General features: G+C 40.9%; 1 protein-coding gene across 7 annotated transcripts in view; it reads left to right on the plus strand.

Moving 5' to 3' along the window:
* Window positions 1-16,643, plus strand: part of CACNB2 (calcium voltage-gated channel auxiliary subunit beta 2) — a 387,082-nt gene that overhangs the window by 362,952 nt on the left and 7,487 nt on the right. For all 7 annotated transcript variants that reach the window (XM_046011563.1, XM_046011561.1, XM_046011564.1 and 4 more), the window contains one exon: window positions 3,757-3,866. In XM_046011563.1, coding sequence (XP_045867519.1) covers window positions 3,757-3,866 — 110 coding nt within the window. The remainder of the gene's footprint in view (window positions 1-3,756; window positions 3,867-16,643) is intronic.

Here is a 16,643-nt window from a genome sequence, read left to right on the forward strand (position 1 = left end):
TTGTAGGGATATGTACACTGTTGAATCTTCTGCGAGGGAATCTTATTGGAAATCAATAATCCTGGGTAACATTACATCACTTTATGTTGTTGTGTAGATAATTTGCTTAGATGTGAGACCACCTCTACACTGGTGGTTATCTAGCCTGGCTGCACATTAGAATCATCCGCAACACTTTAAAAATAAAACACCAGCCCAACAACAAGGGCTTGGGTTCCGCCTGTGACCAGCTGAAACCACATCTCCAAGGCAGGATCTCCTGTAACTGTAAAAGCTGATACGGCGATCTTGATACATACTGTGAGGGTTAAGAATCACTACTCTAGGGGCGCCTGGGTGGCTCAGGGGGTTAAAGCCTCTGCCTTCAGCTCAGGTCATGATCCCACGGTCCTGGGATCGAGCCCCGCATCAGGCTCTCTGCTCAGCAGGGAGTCTGCTTCCCTCTCTCTCTCTCTCTGCCTGCCTTCCTGCCTACTTGTGATCTCTCTGTCAAATAAATAAATAAAATCTTAAACAAAACAAAACAAAACAAACCACCACTCTAAACTGTATTGTCCCCAGAATTTTGCCCTTAGGATTATCAAGGTCTCCTTTTTGGCGGAACCCCAAGTAGTGACAATTCCCAGAGCATAACTGTAGGAGTTGAAATAGAATAGTGACCCAACTTCGCACAGCCTACTGAGCTAACGCGAGAAGCAGGTCAGTGGAGTCTCAGCTGAGCAGTACCACGCACAGAAAGGTCCAACCATGTGGGAGAAGGAGGACGTATTCGGCTGGCTCCATTCTTAGTCTGGATAATATTCCAATGAGCCATAGTATACACTGTAATGACTCTGTCTTCTGTGTTTTCCTTGAGATAAGTAATATATACCTTTCTACGCTTGCTTTACCTCCTCTGTGTTTGGCATTAATTCAGCCCTGAACTCCCCAGCTCTCTGAACCTCCTCACGGTATACGGAAATGCATCCTGTTGTCACTCCCCTTTGTCGTCTTCAACCTCTGCGAGCGTCTGACCATCTCCAGTCTGGACAGTTTCTGTCTTTGATGGGTGCACGTTTGTCATTCCGGGACATCCTTTAACATTATTCTTGATATTCCTTTTGTCTTCCTTTTGGGTCCGAGCCCCTTTTCCTTATATCCATTGATCTGGGGCTTTACCCTGTCCTTTCCGTTAACAGCATTCTCTGGTAGTTGCCCTAGAAAAAAGTATAATTTTCTGAGGCCCTGAATGTCTAAAAGTGTCTTTCATCAGCCCTCCCATTTCACTGACAGTTAAAATGGCTACAGAATTTATTTTTTAAGATTTTATTGATTGATTGATTGATTCTTTCATTCATTCGACAGAGAGCAGAAGTAGGCAGAGTGGCAGGCAGAGAGAGAGAAGCAGGCTCCCTGCTGAGCAGGGAGGCCACCTTGGGCTTGATCCCAAGACCCAGAGATCATGACCTGAGTGGAAGGTAGACAGTTAAGCAGCTGAGCTCTATCTGCCCCCTAATGGCTATAGAATTTTGATTGAAATAATTTCCCTTTAGGATTTTGAAAACTTTCTGCCCAATTCTCTTCTGGCTTCCAATGTTGAGAAGAACAAGAGACAGGACCCTCAGTGTGGGACCTGGATTTTTTTTTTTTTTTTTTTTTAGTTTCTCTGCTTTCGTTACTCTCTTTTTTCCTGAAGTTCTTCTGTTATTTGGAAGTTGAACCTCCTGGGTGGTTCTCTCATTTGTATACCTTTTCTCCTGTGTGCTCTCTGTTTGCCTTTTTTGTTTTACCCTTTAGAGTTTCTTAACTTTATGTCCCAGCTCTCTTTTGAATATTTCTGTCATTTTTTATTTCCAAAAACTCATTCTGAGTTTCTAAATAGAAATTTGTTACAGTTTCACAGATATAATAATGCCTTAGCTTTCAACTTAAAATACAGCTGACCCTTGAACAACAGGGCTTTGAACCGTGTGGCTCCTCTTCTAGGAGGGTTTTCTTGTTTGTTTGTTTTTCAGTAAATATATGGGAAAATTTGGGGGAGGATTGTAACAATCTGAAAAACCTGAAAAGCCAGTGAACCACCTAGAAATACTGGAAAATTTAAGAAAAACTTATATATTGTAAGAATACAGTGTATAGCATATGTAAGATACAGAATATGTGTTAAGAGACTGTTTAGATGATTGGTAAGGCTTCCAGTCAACAGTAGGCTACTAGCAGTTAAGCCCAAAGCTCATGGTGGATTTTGACTACCCAGGAAGTCAATGCCTCTAACCCGCACATTGTTGCAGGAGTCAGCTGTATTCTTCATTTATTGATTTTTCTGTCTGGGCTCTCCTTTCAGAGGTTTTCCTAAGATGCTCAGTGAACACCACAGTGCTCCAATTTAAAAATGGGACATCACGTAATCACTTGGAAATTCCATACTCGTAGGTGAAGCTTGTCGGCTTGGTGCTTCCCTATAAGACAACCTCACCAGGCCATGTCCATAGGAACCCTCCAGGCTTACCATTTTGTAGTCTTCTTCCTTTTGGCCTTTTCCCTTAGGTCAGATGTCCCAGGGAAAGAGCTTCCATTTTTTTTTAAAGATTTTATTTATTTATTTGACAGACAGAGATCACAAGTGGGCAGAGAGTCAGGCAGAGAAAGAGGAAGGGAAACAGGCTGCCCGCTGAGCAGAGAGCCCGATGCGGGGCTCAATCCCAGGACCCTGGGATCATGACTTGAGCTGAAGGCAGAGGCTTTAACCCACTGAGCCACCCAGGTGCTCCAAGAGCTTCCATTTTAATCCCTGAGGATATAAGCCTGTCTATCAAAATTGTAAGATGGGCAAGAGGCTGGGGGCTCGCCATTTAGAATCCTTTCTTTTCCAACTAGTGGCCCTGTCCTCACTCTGCCTAGGGTCTCCTGGTCACGGGCCCTGCATGTGATTGCCTGTAGAGAATAAACTAGCAATCTTCTATCGAGCATCCCCTGGCAACTTCATGTAATTAGAGTGGAGGTGGAGGGCTCTAACTCGGAAACAGACTTTTCACCAAACCTTTAATATCCCTTTTACCATCGCCTTCAAAGGTATTGTGAGGCTTCTATTTTACCCCCCACCTTTTCCTATTGTATACTTGACTCTCTGTGGTCTAAGTCGTTTTACTGTTACCAGCTTCCAGACTGTGGTGCTCTCATTTCTACCACACCTAAAATGCCCCCCCTCCCCCCGGCAGTACCTTACCACCTGACACAATGCCCTGTGTCCACAACAGCCATCTTGAGCTTTAGTGATTTTACCAGGTAATTTTCTTATCTGTTGCCCATCTCTTCCCCTAGACTTCTCTCTCTGAGGGAAGACCATGTTTGTCTTGTTCTTATTCATTCTTTGTGCCTATCACAGCACCACACTTCCCATGCAGGGGCTAAGAATACAGGTTTTCGGGAGCCTAGGTTCAAGCGCCAGCTCCCCCTTTTAGACGTAGAGAGCCTTGGATGAATATTTGGCTCATTTTCTTCATCAGGAAAAGTGGGACTATAAGAAGCCTCTCTGCTAGTGTTGGGGGGATAATTCAGTGAGATATACAGCGCTTAGTACTTGGTAAGCAAACAATAAATGCCAAGTAAGGAGGTGCGGGATAAGCAGAAATGAAGGATTCGGTGCCCTAACATCTTTTCATTTGAAAATACTGTTCACTATGTACTTCAAACTTGAGTGAGTTTGGGGAATGTACTTCTATCCCCTTGTATTCGGTTAATAACCTCAGAGTCTTCTGTTATGTTTTCCTCCAACAGGATATCCATCACAAGGGTCACGGCTGACATCTCGCTCGCCAAGCGCTCCGTGTTAAACAATCCCAGCAAGCATGCAATAATAGAAAGATCCAACACAAGGTCAAGCTTAGGTAAGTCTGTGCACTAGACCTGGGCTTAGGCTATTTAAACATTTCTCTCCGGAGGCTGCCAGTGAGAAGATCTGACTAGATGGTAATTCCATGTGTCACAGAGCAGAGAAGAAACGGACCCACATTGCCAGTGGCTACTGCTACAGTCTTAGTGATTTCATGCTATGGAAAGATTTGTTATGATAGTTTCGAGTTAAATATTCCACTGGCTGTCAGGATTAATGTTTTGGTTGTGGTGTTCTTTTGTGGTTTTTTGTGGTTTTTTTTTCCCCCAAAGTGAGCTTTGCTGTCTACAGACTAAAAACTCCTGGCTTTGCATTGGTGTTACCATGAGCAAGTTCATGAACTTATGCAGTATCTTGTTTCCTCATCTAGACAACAACAACAACAAAAGAGAGAGAATATTAACTACCCTGTAGAATTACTGTAAGGATTAAACACAGTATGTTCTCCATGAAGGCTGGCTATTATCCAAAGACCCTCAGTAATGGGATTGTAGCAGGGATGACGTCATTTTCAGGATAGTGTTTGTAAGGGGTTGGGACAGTGTTGAAATAAAAAATGAGGTCAATTCCTGGCCATTTTTAATTGATACCAGTATTTTTATTTGTAAAAACAATATAGAGATTTTAGTTAACATATCTACAGGGTTGTGTTTGGATACTGTTTATTAACGTCTATTGATTTGTTGAAATGCCATCCTTTGCAGCTGTTTCTTCTCTGTGGCATGTGCTTGGAGTCTTAGGTTAATCACAGTTACACAGTAACTTACTGGATTGTTAGGTTTCTGTTATAATTTTTTTTGAGAATTGTTTTTGAGATCTTTGATCTTAGTTTGTTTTTTTTTCTCATTTATATGTTAAATATGTAAGTCTGTTGGGAGACTGGTCTTTAACATAAACGTTTTTAGCTTACTCTGGAGCATATTATATAAATCATAGAGACACTAGTACAATTAAACTTTATCTGTTTGTAATGTCTGGAATACCTCATAAAACTGTTTTGTTCCGCACCTAACAAACCCTCCCTGACTACACTTCATTTTGCTTCTAGTAACTTCTTTTCTTATTCTCATATTCTGTGACCCACATTTTCGATGTTCATGGAAATTGTTAGAAAATGCTCCCTTCGGTGACTCACCTCCTTAACAATGTCAGTTGTTTACACTCGTACGGTACATCAGTGGCATAGATTTGTTTGGATTTCAAGGCCTTTTGTAACTACCAGCTATATATGATTTTTAAAGGACTGTTCCACTTCATATATTTTATTGAGCATATACTACACACTGACTGTCTGGGAGTACAAAGATGAATTAGATGAAGGCACTGACCCCAAGGAGCTGGGTGTAGCAGTAAGGCAGAGAAGTTAACGACCCACTGGAGTAGAAGGTGGTGAGCACAGTGGGCGTGTGTGGAAATGGTTGCCAGAGAGGGTGCAGGCTCCTGAGGAAGGTTTCTGCAAGGAGCTAAGCCTGAGCTGTCTTGAAGCCCCACAGGGTTTAGGCAAGACACAAGGGAAAGAGGTCGAGAGGGTGAAAGGCACTTAAAACTGAGTCACAAGAGCTTCTAGAAAACATAGGTTCTTTACCTGAGCTGTGAGTGTATGGTTTAAACCAGAGGGTGAAGGCAGATGACACTAGAGAAGCAGAGGGGAGATATTAAGGAATTCAGAGCTTATCCTTAAGGCTATTATAGAGCCAGGTATAGATTTTAGGCAGGTATTTGTCCACTTAACAAATACTCGAGTACCAACCATATGCTAGGCATTATTGTTAGTGTTGGGGACAGAGAAGTAAAGGACACCACATCCTCACTCTCATAGGTTTTGTTTCATAGGGAATACAAGGACAAAAGCTAATAAGTGTAGACGTAGAGTCAGTTGTTAAGGAATCTGGGAAGAAAAAGCAGGCTAAGGGGTAGAGAGTAAACCGAGAAGAGTGTGATTTTACATGGGGAAGACGGGAGCCTCTTTGAGGAAAAGACACTGTAGCAGAATGATTTGTTGTGAATTCTTTAGCCTTACAGCTACCTGTGAAAAGACTGTTTGGGGCAGAGGGAACTAAAGGTGCAAAGGCCCTGTGGCAGAAATATGTGTGATACATTTTAGGGCTTGTGAGAAAGCCAGTGTTAACAGATGTGGAATGACAAGGGGGGACCAGGAGGTCAGAGAGATTGTGCCTGATCATCTAGAACTTTATAGGGCTTTTATAGTGGTAGAGAGGTGTAGGAAAGCAGACCATATGCCACAATAGGGCTTGTGTTTTAGAAGGATTGCTGACAGCACTGTGGAGAAGTGAATGGAAAGGAGCAAGAGCCAAGTCAGGGAAAAATTTGGACTCTGTTAAAGCGGATTTGGGGGAAAACAATGTACTCTGGGCAGAAACTAATAAAACCAGTGCCTTGAGGAGAATCTCTATCGCTGTGGGCTGGAAATGGGACAAGAATTGGATGGGGAGGTCATTTCGTAGGCTGATTTCATCCCTCAAGGTAGAGGTTCAGAGAGGACTGAAATAAGACAGTGGCACAGGGAATGAGTAGAATGAAAGGAATCCAGAGATAAGAGAGTCCAGTATGGGCAATCTGGAACACGAAGAAGCCAACTCCAACATGATCTCTAAGGTTTTCCTTTCAGGAGCCGGGTCATTGATGGTGTTATTCTGGGGAGAAGGGATTGAGGATGAGGAGCTAGAAGTAGACCGGGCAGGGGGATAGGGAAGATGCTGGCCGCATTTGTGCACAAGTTGAATTCGCAGTGTTTCGGCTCACCCAGATACCCGGCAGGCAACCACCTGTATGCACACACCTGGAACTCGGCACTGAGGACAGGACTTAAGATGCAGTCAGTCCTCAATATTCACAGTAGTTACGTTCTATAAAGTCTCCGTGAATACTGAACTAGCAAACATGGAGTCTGCTCCCAGGGAAACACAGGGGGGAGGTTCCTCTGTAAGTATGAGAACTTGTTTTTGTTTCTGTTTTTTTTTTTAAGATTTCATTTATTTATTTGACAGAGAGGTCACAAGTAGGCAGAGAGGCAGGCAGAGAGAGAGGAGGAAGCAGGCTCCCTGCTGAGCAGAGAGCCCGATGCGATGTGTGGCTCAATCCCAGGCCCTGAGATCATGACCTGAGCCGAAGGCAGAGGCTTAACACAATGAGCCACCCAGGCGCCCCAAGGACTTGTATTTTTTATAGCAGCCCCAGGAAACAGGTCATGATAACAGACAGGAGAATGGTCAGGTGATACCCCTTCTGTGTCAGTAACACGCTGAATAATAAGTTATGCGTGTTTTGTGGACTCCACTATACAGGAAACATGTTTATGATCTAACAGTACAAAACTGCTACTTGAACTCTCCAGGAATGTATATATATGTGGATATGCTGTACCTTAAGATTCTTCTGCATTTAGTAGAGGTTAAATACGAGAAGATCTACCTCAAATCTAACAGAGGAGATCAGTTTTAGCATTTACATCTTTTACAAAAGGATGAAATATCCAGTACGGTGAAGACGAATTTGATAGGTAAAAATTTGCTTTAGAAAACTCTTGTTACAATTTGGAAGGGGAGGCGAACCATAAGAGACTATGGACTCTGAAAAACAACCTGAGGGTTTTGAAGGGGCGGGGGTGGGAGGTTGGGGGAACAGGTGGTGGGTAATAGGGAGGGCACGTTTTGCATGGAGCACTGAGTGTTGTGCAAAAACAATGAATACTGTTACGCTGAAAAAATAAATAAAATGGAAAAAAAAAAAAGAAAACTCTTGTTACATAAACAAAAGTAGAGTATGTTGCCTTTGGAGTTCATTTTGCTGATGTACCACTATATGATAGAAAGGAAAAGAAAACCCTGAAAAATTTGAAGCTTTAAGTACATCTTCTGTACTGTTTTGGGTTGGTATGGGACTTCTCTGCCTGGGCACGTGGCTTTATTTGTACTCATAAGACTCATTCAAGTTCTAACCTTTTGTCTCCTTTGTAGTATTGGTCAAGCATCACAATTTAAGAAATCTACATTAGCTATTCCGATGGTAAGGAATGCAAACAAAGAACATTACAGTCTTAGAAATAAAAATATTACTTGAATGTTAATAGTTATGGGTGTGGGTACCCAGTTAATTGCCAATTCCAAGTTCAGACTTTTAAAAACAATATATTTAGATAATGATATTACTGCTTTCTAAGAGGAGTCACCTGGGAGTTTCTCAAACTGCACAACTTCTTCAAAAGTATGGTTTGGTTTTACCCCAAGCACCTTCCCAGAGACAGATCAATTTAGGGAAATATGGTACATCCTTGCACATGTTTGTACTCACACCAATGTGAGTATAGGGCCCATGTGTACCACACGAGAGCAAAAACCATGTGCTGAAGGTAGGAAAATATTGAGCAAATATACCAGAGTTAAGGAAGCAAAGGTGGGTTTAGCTGTGCACATGGCGACAGTTGCAGCTGATGGCATGCAGGGAGTAAGGAAAGGCATTCGCCTTGTGTGTTACAGCAACCCAGGTGGAGAGATCACAGTGTTGCCAACCCAGTAAATATTCTTAACCCAACTGAAGAGCTAGCTTAGGTCATTTATTTTGTCACTTATTCCGTGATGGAACTGTTCTCTCTGAACTGTTGTGCTGGATGCATGAAACAACACATATGATAAAATCCTGTACGACTCAACAGACATACCTACGGGGAGTACAGGAGAACTGGAGAAATCTGAAGAGGATTGGTGGGTCATCGTAATATTTTGGTTGTGATATTGCATGATAGTTTTGCAAGAGGTTTCCATTGGGGAAAACTGGGTAAAGGGTACAAGGGCTCTCTGTGTTTTTCTTACAACTGCATGTGAATGTATAATTATCTCAATGAAAGTTTCAACTAAGCAGAGTTCATCACTTAGGTTATAGCACCAGGGACTTGAGAACTTGAGAGCGTTCAGTTCCGTGGTTCTTGAAGCGTGTTCTCCAGATCAACAGCGTCAGCATCATGGGCCATTAGTTAGGGATGACTGTTCGAAGACCCCAGCCTGACTTACTGAATCAGAAACTCTAGAGGTGGGGCCCTATAGTCTGTTTGAACAAGCCCACCAGGGGATTCTACTAGCTGCCAAAATGTGAGGACTGCCAGCCTTGTTCAGGCCTGTCGCTATATTGTAAAGAATCTAAGAGCCAGGGCCGCCTGGGTGGCTCAGTTGGTCAAGCAGCTACTCTGGCTCAGGTCAGGATCCCAGGGTCCTAGGATGGAGTCCCATGGCAGGCTCCCTGCTCAGCAGGTATCTACTGCTCCTGCTCCCTCTACCCCTCCCCCTACTTGCATGTGTGTTCTCTCGTTCTTAAATCTTTAAAAAAAAAAAAATCTGAGAACCACAGGAAATGAATAGCTCTGTGTAGTTACACTTTATACTAAGGTGTAAAAGGAAGGCTAGACACTGGGGGTCTTGACTAGCAGTCCAGATTTTTTTCCCAGGAGGCAGTACCATCTGGCAGTGATGCCGATTGCATGTACTTGACCGTCTGCCTTCTCTTCGGAAGGACGGAGAGTAAAGGGCTGATGATAGAAAGCTATAAAATTAGCCTTGCTGATGAACGTGGAATTTATGTGACTAGTTGATCTTTTGAATCTAATTTCTTTCCTCCTTTTGACCTATTGCCAGTGTAGCTGTCTTGAGACATTAGCACACTCTTTGTTCCACAACACCGCATTGATGGCCCAGCTCCAGCACTCTCTCTACCCAGAGGAGTAGTTCACGCTGTCTGCATACATTTTGGTAGTCAAATCCGTTATTTAATTGGCTCATTCTTTCAACAGAATTTGAGTGCCAACTATGTACCAGGCACTGTACTGTGAGGGAAGGAAGAGAACTCATTATGTACTGTCGTTCCAATGCCTGCTGGGAACATTTGCAATCCTGTCATTGAAATTCAGTGGAATAATTGTTAATAGAAGTAGGTACAAAGCAATACAGTTGACCCCTGAATGATGGGGGTTCGAGGCACCAAGCCCCATACTGAAAATCTAGGTAGAACTTCCGACTCCCCAAAAACTGAACTGCGAATAGCCTACTGCTGTCCCTAAGCCTTACTGATAACATGAACAGGTGATAAGCACCTGTTTTGTATGTTAGGTGTACTGTATATTGCCTTCTCAGAATAAAGTAAGCTACAGAAGAAACTATTGCTGAAACCCTAAAGGAAAGTACATTGACAGTGCTTTCCCGTGCTTACTGAAAAGATCTGCATGTAAGGGACCCGCAGAGTTCAAAGCTGCATTTGTTGCTCAACAGTCAACTGTACTTGACGTTCATTACTTACTAGGGGTCAGACACTGTAATTAGGAACACAGGCAGAACTTACGGAGCTTGGGGAAAGGAAAAGGTGCTTAGAGGCGGCTTTAGAGATTTTCTTTTGGGGGACAAATAAGGCACTTGTCAGAATTTGGGTTTTCTGCTTAGTGATGATGAAAATGGCTGCAGTTATCATTCGGTAATGAGATACTAGAACAATATCACAGTTTTGTTATTAACCAACCACTTAGATATTCCTATAGCACAATGAAATAACAATCTCCTCATTCTGTTTTTATTTGCACGTATTGTTCAATTGCAGAAACTTCTACAGAAGGTAACTTTCTCTTCTTTCTTGTCTTGGAGAAAACATTATGATTGTTCCGGAGTGTTGTTTTTAGATCTCAGATTTAAGTCTTCATTTTCCCGGTGCCAGTTTTAACTACATGGGGATGAGAGACGGTAGGATATGGACAGATGAGTTAGGCCTGCCCATTTCAAGATGCAGAGTGTGTGCCTCCTTTCACTGGGCAGGATGACTCTGATGGGCCAAAATGACTTTAAGATCATTTTTCAATTTCAGGAAAGCATGCCAAGGAAGTCTTTGGCATTTGTTTTTGAAATAAATTCTAAGGGTGATGGACTCTGTCAAAGGAAAATCTCTAGTACAGATATATTGCTTGCCTCTCTCCCTTTTTTTTTATTGAAGTGTAATTAACATGCAGTGTTATATCAGTTTCAGATGTACGATATAATGACTCAACCGATATATACATTTCTCAGTGCTCCTCAAAATATGCATACTCTTAATCCCCCTTATGTTTCACACTTTGCTCCACCTCACTCCCCTCTGGCAACCACAGTTTGTTCTGTGTATTTATAAGTCTTTTGGGGGAGGGGGTTCTCTTTCTTTGCTCCTGTTTCTTAAATTGCATGTAAGTGAAATCCTGTGCTATTTGTCTCCCTCGTATTCCACCTAGTGTTAAATCCATGTTGTTGCAGATGGCAAGATCTCATTTTTTATGGCTAATAGTCCATTACTTAGAGATGTACCACAATTTTGTTACCCATTCATCTTTTATTGGATACTTGGGTTGCTTCCATATTATGGTCATTATAAATAATGCTGCAATGAACACAGAGATGCATGTATCTTTTCCATTTAGTGGTTTTGTTTTCTTTGGGTAAATACCCAGTAGTGGAATTACTGGATCATAGGTTAATTTTATTTTTAATTTTTTGAGGAAAAATCCATACTGTTTTTTACAAAGGCACCAATGTGGATTCCCAACAACAGTGCACAATGATTCCCTTTTTTTCCATTTCCTCGCCAATACTTGTTATTTCTTTTTTGATACTAGCTTTTCTAACAAGTATGAAGTGATATGTCATTGTGGCTTTGATCTGCATTTCCCTGATGATTATTATCTCTTCATGTTTCTGCTGGCTACCTGTATCTTTTCTTTGGAAAAATGTCTATTCAGTCCTTCTGCCCATTTTTTAAAGCAGTTTTCTTGCTATTCAGTTTTCTGAGTTCTATATTTTGAATATCAGACGTGATTTGCAAATATTTTCTATTTGGTAGGCTGCCATTTCATTTTGTTGATAGTTCCTTTTGCTGTGCAGAAGGTTTTTAGTTTAAGGTAGTCTCATTTGGTGATTTTGGCTTTAGTTGTGTTTGCTTTTGGTGTCAAATCCAAAAAGTCACCAACAAAACTGATGTCAAGGAGCTTACCACCTGTGTTTTCTTTTTTTTTTTTTTTTTTAAAGATTTTATTTATTTATTTGACAGAGAGAAATCACAACAAGGCAGAGAGGCAGGCAGAGAGAGAGAGAGGGAAGCAGGCTCCCTGCTGAGCAGAGAGCCCGATGCGGGACTCGATCCCAGGACCCTGAGATCATGACCTGAGCCGAAGGCAGTGGCTTAACCCACTGAGCCACCCAGGCGCCCCCCACCTGTGTTTTCTTCTAGGAGTTCTATAGTTTCAGGTCTTAGATTTAAGTCTTTAATCCATTTTGAGTTGATTTTTGTATATGGTGAAAGGTAGTGGTCCCACTTCATTCGTTTGCATATGGCTATCCAGTTTTCCCAACGCCACTTATTAAAGAGACTATACTTTCCCCACTGTATATTCTATGCTCCCTGGTCTTAAATTAACTGTCTATGCATGGGTTTATTTCTGGGCTCTGTATTCTGTTCTGTTGATTTATGTGTCTTTTTTTTTTTTTCTAATGCCAATACCACAGTTTTACTATAGTATTGTAATATAGTTTGAAATCAGGAAGCATGACGCTTCCAGCTTTATTGTTCTCTCTCAAGATTAAGTTGGCTTGTCAGGGTCTTTTGTGGTTCCACACAAATTTTAGGATTGTTCTGTTTCCGTGATAAAGCCATTTGAATTTTGACAGGGATTGCATTGAATCTATAGATTGCTTTGGGAAGTAGGGAAATTTTAACAGTGTTCTTCAAGTCCGCAAGCATGAAATATTCTCTCCATCTGTTTGTATTTTCTTCAGTTTCCTTCAGCACTGTCTTGTAGTTCTGAATGGGCAGGTCTTTTACCCCTTGGTTACATCTTAGGTATGTTCTTCTTGATGCAGTTGTAAATGCGATTGTTTTCTTACTCATTCTGATAGTTTATTTTGGTATGTAGAAACACAGTGTATGTTTATATACCAATTTTGTGTCTTGCAACTTTACTGGATTTATTTATTCTAACAGTTTTTGGTAGAGTCTTTAGGGTTTATAATAATGTCATCTGCAAACAGTTAAGAGTTTTACCTTCCTTACCAATTTGGAGGCCTTTTTTTTAAATTTTTTTTAATTTCTTATTTTTTATAAACATATAATGTATTTTTATCCCCAGGAGTACAGGTCTGTGAATCGCCAGGTTTACACACTTCACAGTGCTCACCATAGCACATACCCTCCCCAATGTCCATAACCCCATCCCCCTCTCCCAACCCCACCTCCCCCCAGCAACCCCCAGTTTGTTTTGTGCGATTAAGAGTCACTTATGGTTTGTCTCCCTCCCAATCCCATCTTGTTTCATTTAGTCTTCTCCTATCCCCCTAGCCCCCCATGTTGCATCTCCACGTCCTCGTATCAGGGAGATCATATGATAGTTGTCTTTCTCCGATTGACTTATTTCACTAAGCATGATACCCTCTAGTTCCATCCACGTCGTCGCAAATGGCGAGATTTCATTCTTTTGATGGCTGCATAGTATTCCATTGTGTATATATACCACATCTTCTTTATCCATTCATCTGTTGATGGACATCTAGGTTCTTTCCATAGTTTGGCTATTGTAGACATTGCTGCTATAAACATTCGGGTGCACGTGCCCCTTCGGATCACTACGTTTGTATCTTTAGGGTAAATACCCAGTAGTGCAATTGCTGGGTCATAGGTTAGTTCTATTTTCAACATTTTGAGGAACCTCCATGCTGTTTTCCAGAGTGGTTGCACCAGCTTGCTTACAGTAATATTTAGACTGGAACTTGATTGTTGGGGGTCAGTGGCCATGAAGACATTGGTAGGGGACGAAGCCATACAAGGTGATAACTGAAATAAAAATTTAAAGATCAACAGAATATCTAAATAATATTAGTAATGTTTTAGAACACTTATGAAAAAATCAGAATGTATAATTTTTATTTTTAAAAGTGTTTTTAAAGTAAATTCAAATATATAGGGAAGTAAAAAGTATAACCTCAGATATCCATCACCCACTTTCAATATTCATGGCCAGTCTTTTTTCATTTCAGCCCTCCCCATGCCCTCTGAAATATTTTGAAGCAAATTCTAAGCATCATATGATTTTACCTGTAAACATTTCAGTATGTATTCTTAAAGATGAGGGACTATTTAAACTACAATGCCATTATCATATATTAACAATACATCCCTAGTATCATTAGATGTTCAGCCATGTATCATTTCCCAATTGTGATTATATTTTTATATATACATCATTTTATTCATTTATGTATTATAAATATATATAAATTAATAATTGCTTGAATCAGGATGCTAAATCCATAGTGATTCGTTTGTTCATAGGTCCATGAGTCTTTCCTGTAATTTTTTTTTTCGTTTTAGTGAGCTGTAAGTCGTGTTCCATCAAGTTCACCCTTTTTAGTTGTATATGCACAGTGTTGTGCAAACCATCACCAATATCTAATTCTGGAACAAACCCCATCCATTAGCAGTCCCTCCCCAGTCTCCTGTCCCGGGAACCCAGGATATTCACTGCTTGACTTCATGTCTCCACAGATTTATCCATTCTGGATATTTCAACTAAATAGGGTCATACATTATATGGCCTTTGAGTCTGGCTTCTTTCACTTAGCATAATGTGTTCAGGATACATCCATGTTGTAGCAAGTATCACGACTCCATTCTTTTTTGGCTATTATTTTATTATATGTACATACTACCACATGTAATATAGGCATGACATGGTTGGGATTTGGGTTGTCTGCACTCTTCAACTGTTGTGATTATTGCTAGGAACATCCATATACAAATTTTTTGTGAGAGCTTATGTCCTCACTTGTCTTCGATATATACCTAGGAGAGGGATAACTGGGTCACACAGCAATTCTGTTTAACTTTTGGAGGAGCCGCCAAACTGTTTCCCACAGCAGATGTTCCATTTTGCATTCCCACCAGCAATGTATGAGGATTTCAATTTTTGCACATCCTCCCCAACAATTCTTTTCATTTTTGAAATTCTATCCATACTAGTGGGTGGGAAGTTGTAATTCATTGTGCTTTCAATTTTTGTTTCCCTAACATCTAATATTTTTGAACATCTTTTCATGTCTTTATTGGATATTTGTGTACCTTTTTTCTAGAAATGTCTGTTCAAATGCTTAGCTCATTTTTAATTGGGTTGTCTTTTTTTTTAATGTTGTTAGCCACCGTATAGTACATAATTTGTCCTTGATGCAGTGTTCAGTGATTCATTAGTTAAGTGTAACACCCAGAGCTCATCATAGCATGTGCCTTCCTCAATACCCATGGCCCTGTTACCCCTCCCCCCACTCTCCTCCCCTCTGAAACCCCCAGGTTGTTTCTCAGGGTTCATAGTCTCTAACGGTTCATCTCCCTCTCTGATTTCTCCCCCTTTGGATTTCCCTCCTTTCCCCTATGGTCCTCTGTGCTATTGCTTATGTTCCACCTATGAATGAAACCATATAATTGTCTTTTCTCTGTTTAACTTACTTCACTTAACATAATCCCCTCCAGTTCCATCTATGGCGATGCAGATGGTGGGTATACATCCTTTCTGATGGCTGAGGAATATTCCATGGTGTATATGGACCACATCTTCTTTATCCATTCATCTGCTGAAGGGCATCTTGGCTCCTTCCACAGTTTGGCTATTGTGGTCCGTGAGTTTCTTAATCTGTAGTTTTCCATATGTCTTTTTTTCCCCCTTATAATTTTTTGCTTGAAGAGATTGGGTCACTTATCTGTCTGAAGTTTTCTAACTGCAATATATGGGTGTAGTTTATGTAATTATCTATTCTTTGTGTTTCTTGTCAACTGGTAGATCCAGAAGCTTAAATCAGATTGGTTTTGGTCTTCCTTTCTGCAAGACTGTCATGAATGGCTTGTACTAGTCCTGTAAATGGCTTTAGCCCAGATTTTAAATACATTCAGGTAACTGAAAGGATTCTAGTCATAACATACTGTGAGGAAGAGGAGTAGTGACTTGTGTTTTCTGCAATAATATACTAGTTGAGATTATCTCCAGCACTCTTCTGCATGGATCTAAATGGCTAAGAGGAATTGGAAGGTATTCTGTAGGTCCAGGAGTCTCAGAGTCTGCCTTTCATGATAGAGGACACTACAAGCTACATGTTAGGCCTTTATAGATCTGTGCTGCCTAGTACAGTAGCCTCTGGCTATTTAGCTTTTATTTAAGTTTAAAAATTGAGCTTCTCATTCGCTCTAACTACAGTTCAAGTGCTCAGCAGTCACCTGTGCCAAGCAGCTATCACACTGGATGGCATTGACACAGACTATTCCCACCATCCCAGAACATTCTGTTGGACAGTCCTGTTTTATATTCTGGAGGGATCGTGGAGTGGATAGACTGAACTTTTCTTGGTGTTCAAGCATTTTTTTAGTTAATTAGTTTTTCTATGAATCTTAGAGTTTGGATTTCTGTAGTGCTGCCTCTAATGGATAACCACCCTTCTAAAATATGAATACTGCAGGACCACTCATCTGTTGGCAGAAACTTATGAGAAGTGTGCTTTTGGGCAAGTTTGTTACAGATACTATTAACGTCTCTCCTATTTTATGTTGGATTTCAGCTTGTTAATAAACACATCTAGAATATCACATAGAGAAAGGAGACCAATAGGTGACAGTATAAACACAGATCAAGCTGATGCAGTGAAAAGAAATGTGGTGAGAGTTGCTATGGTAACATGGTCGGAAACAGACAAGTTAAAGATATCCTTAAGTTTCTATTTTA

This window comes from Meles meles, chromosome 7 (assembly GCF_922984935.1).
Source record: "Meles meles chromosome 7, mMelMel3.1 paternal haplotype, whole genome shotgun sequence".
NCBI classification, from domain to species: Eukaryota; Metazoa; Chordata; class Mammalia; order Carnivora; family Mustelidae; genus Meles; species Meles meles.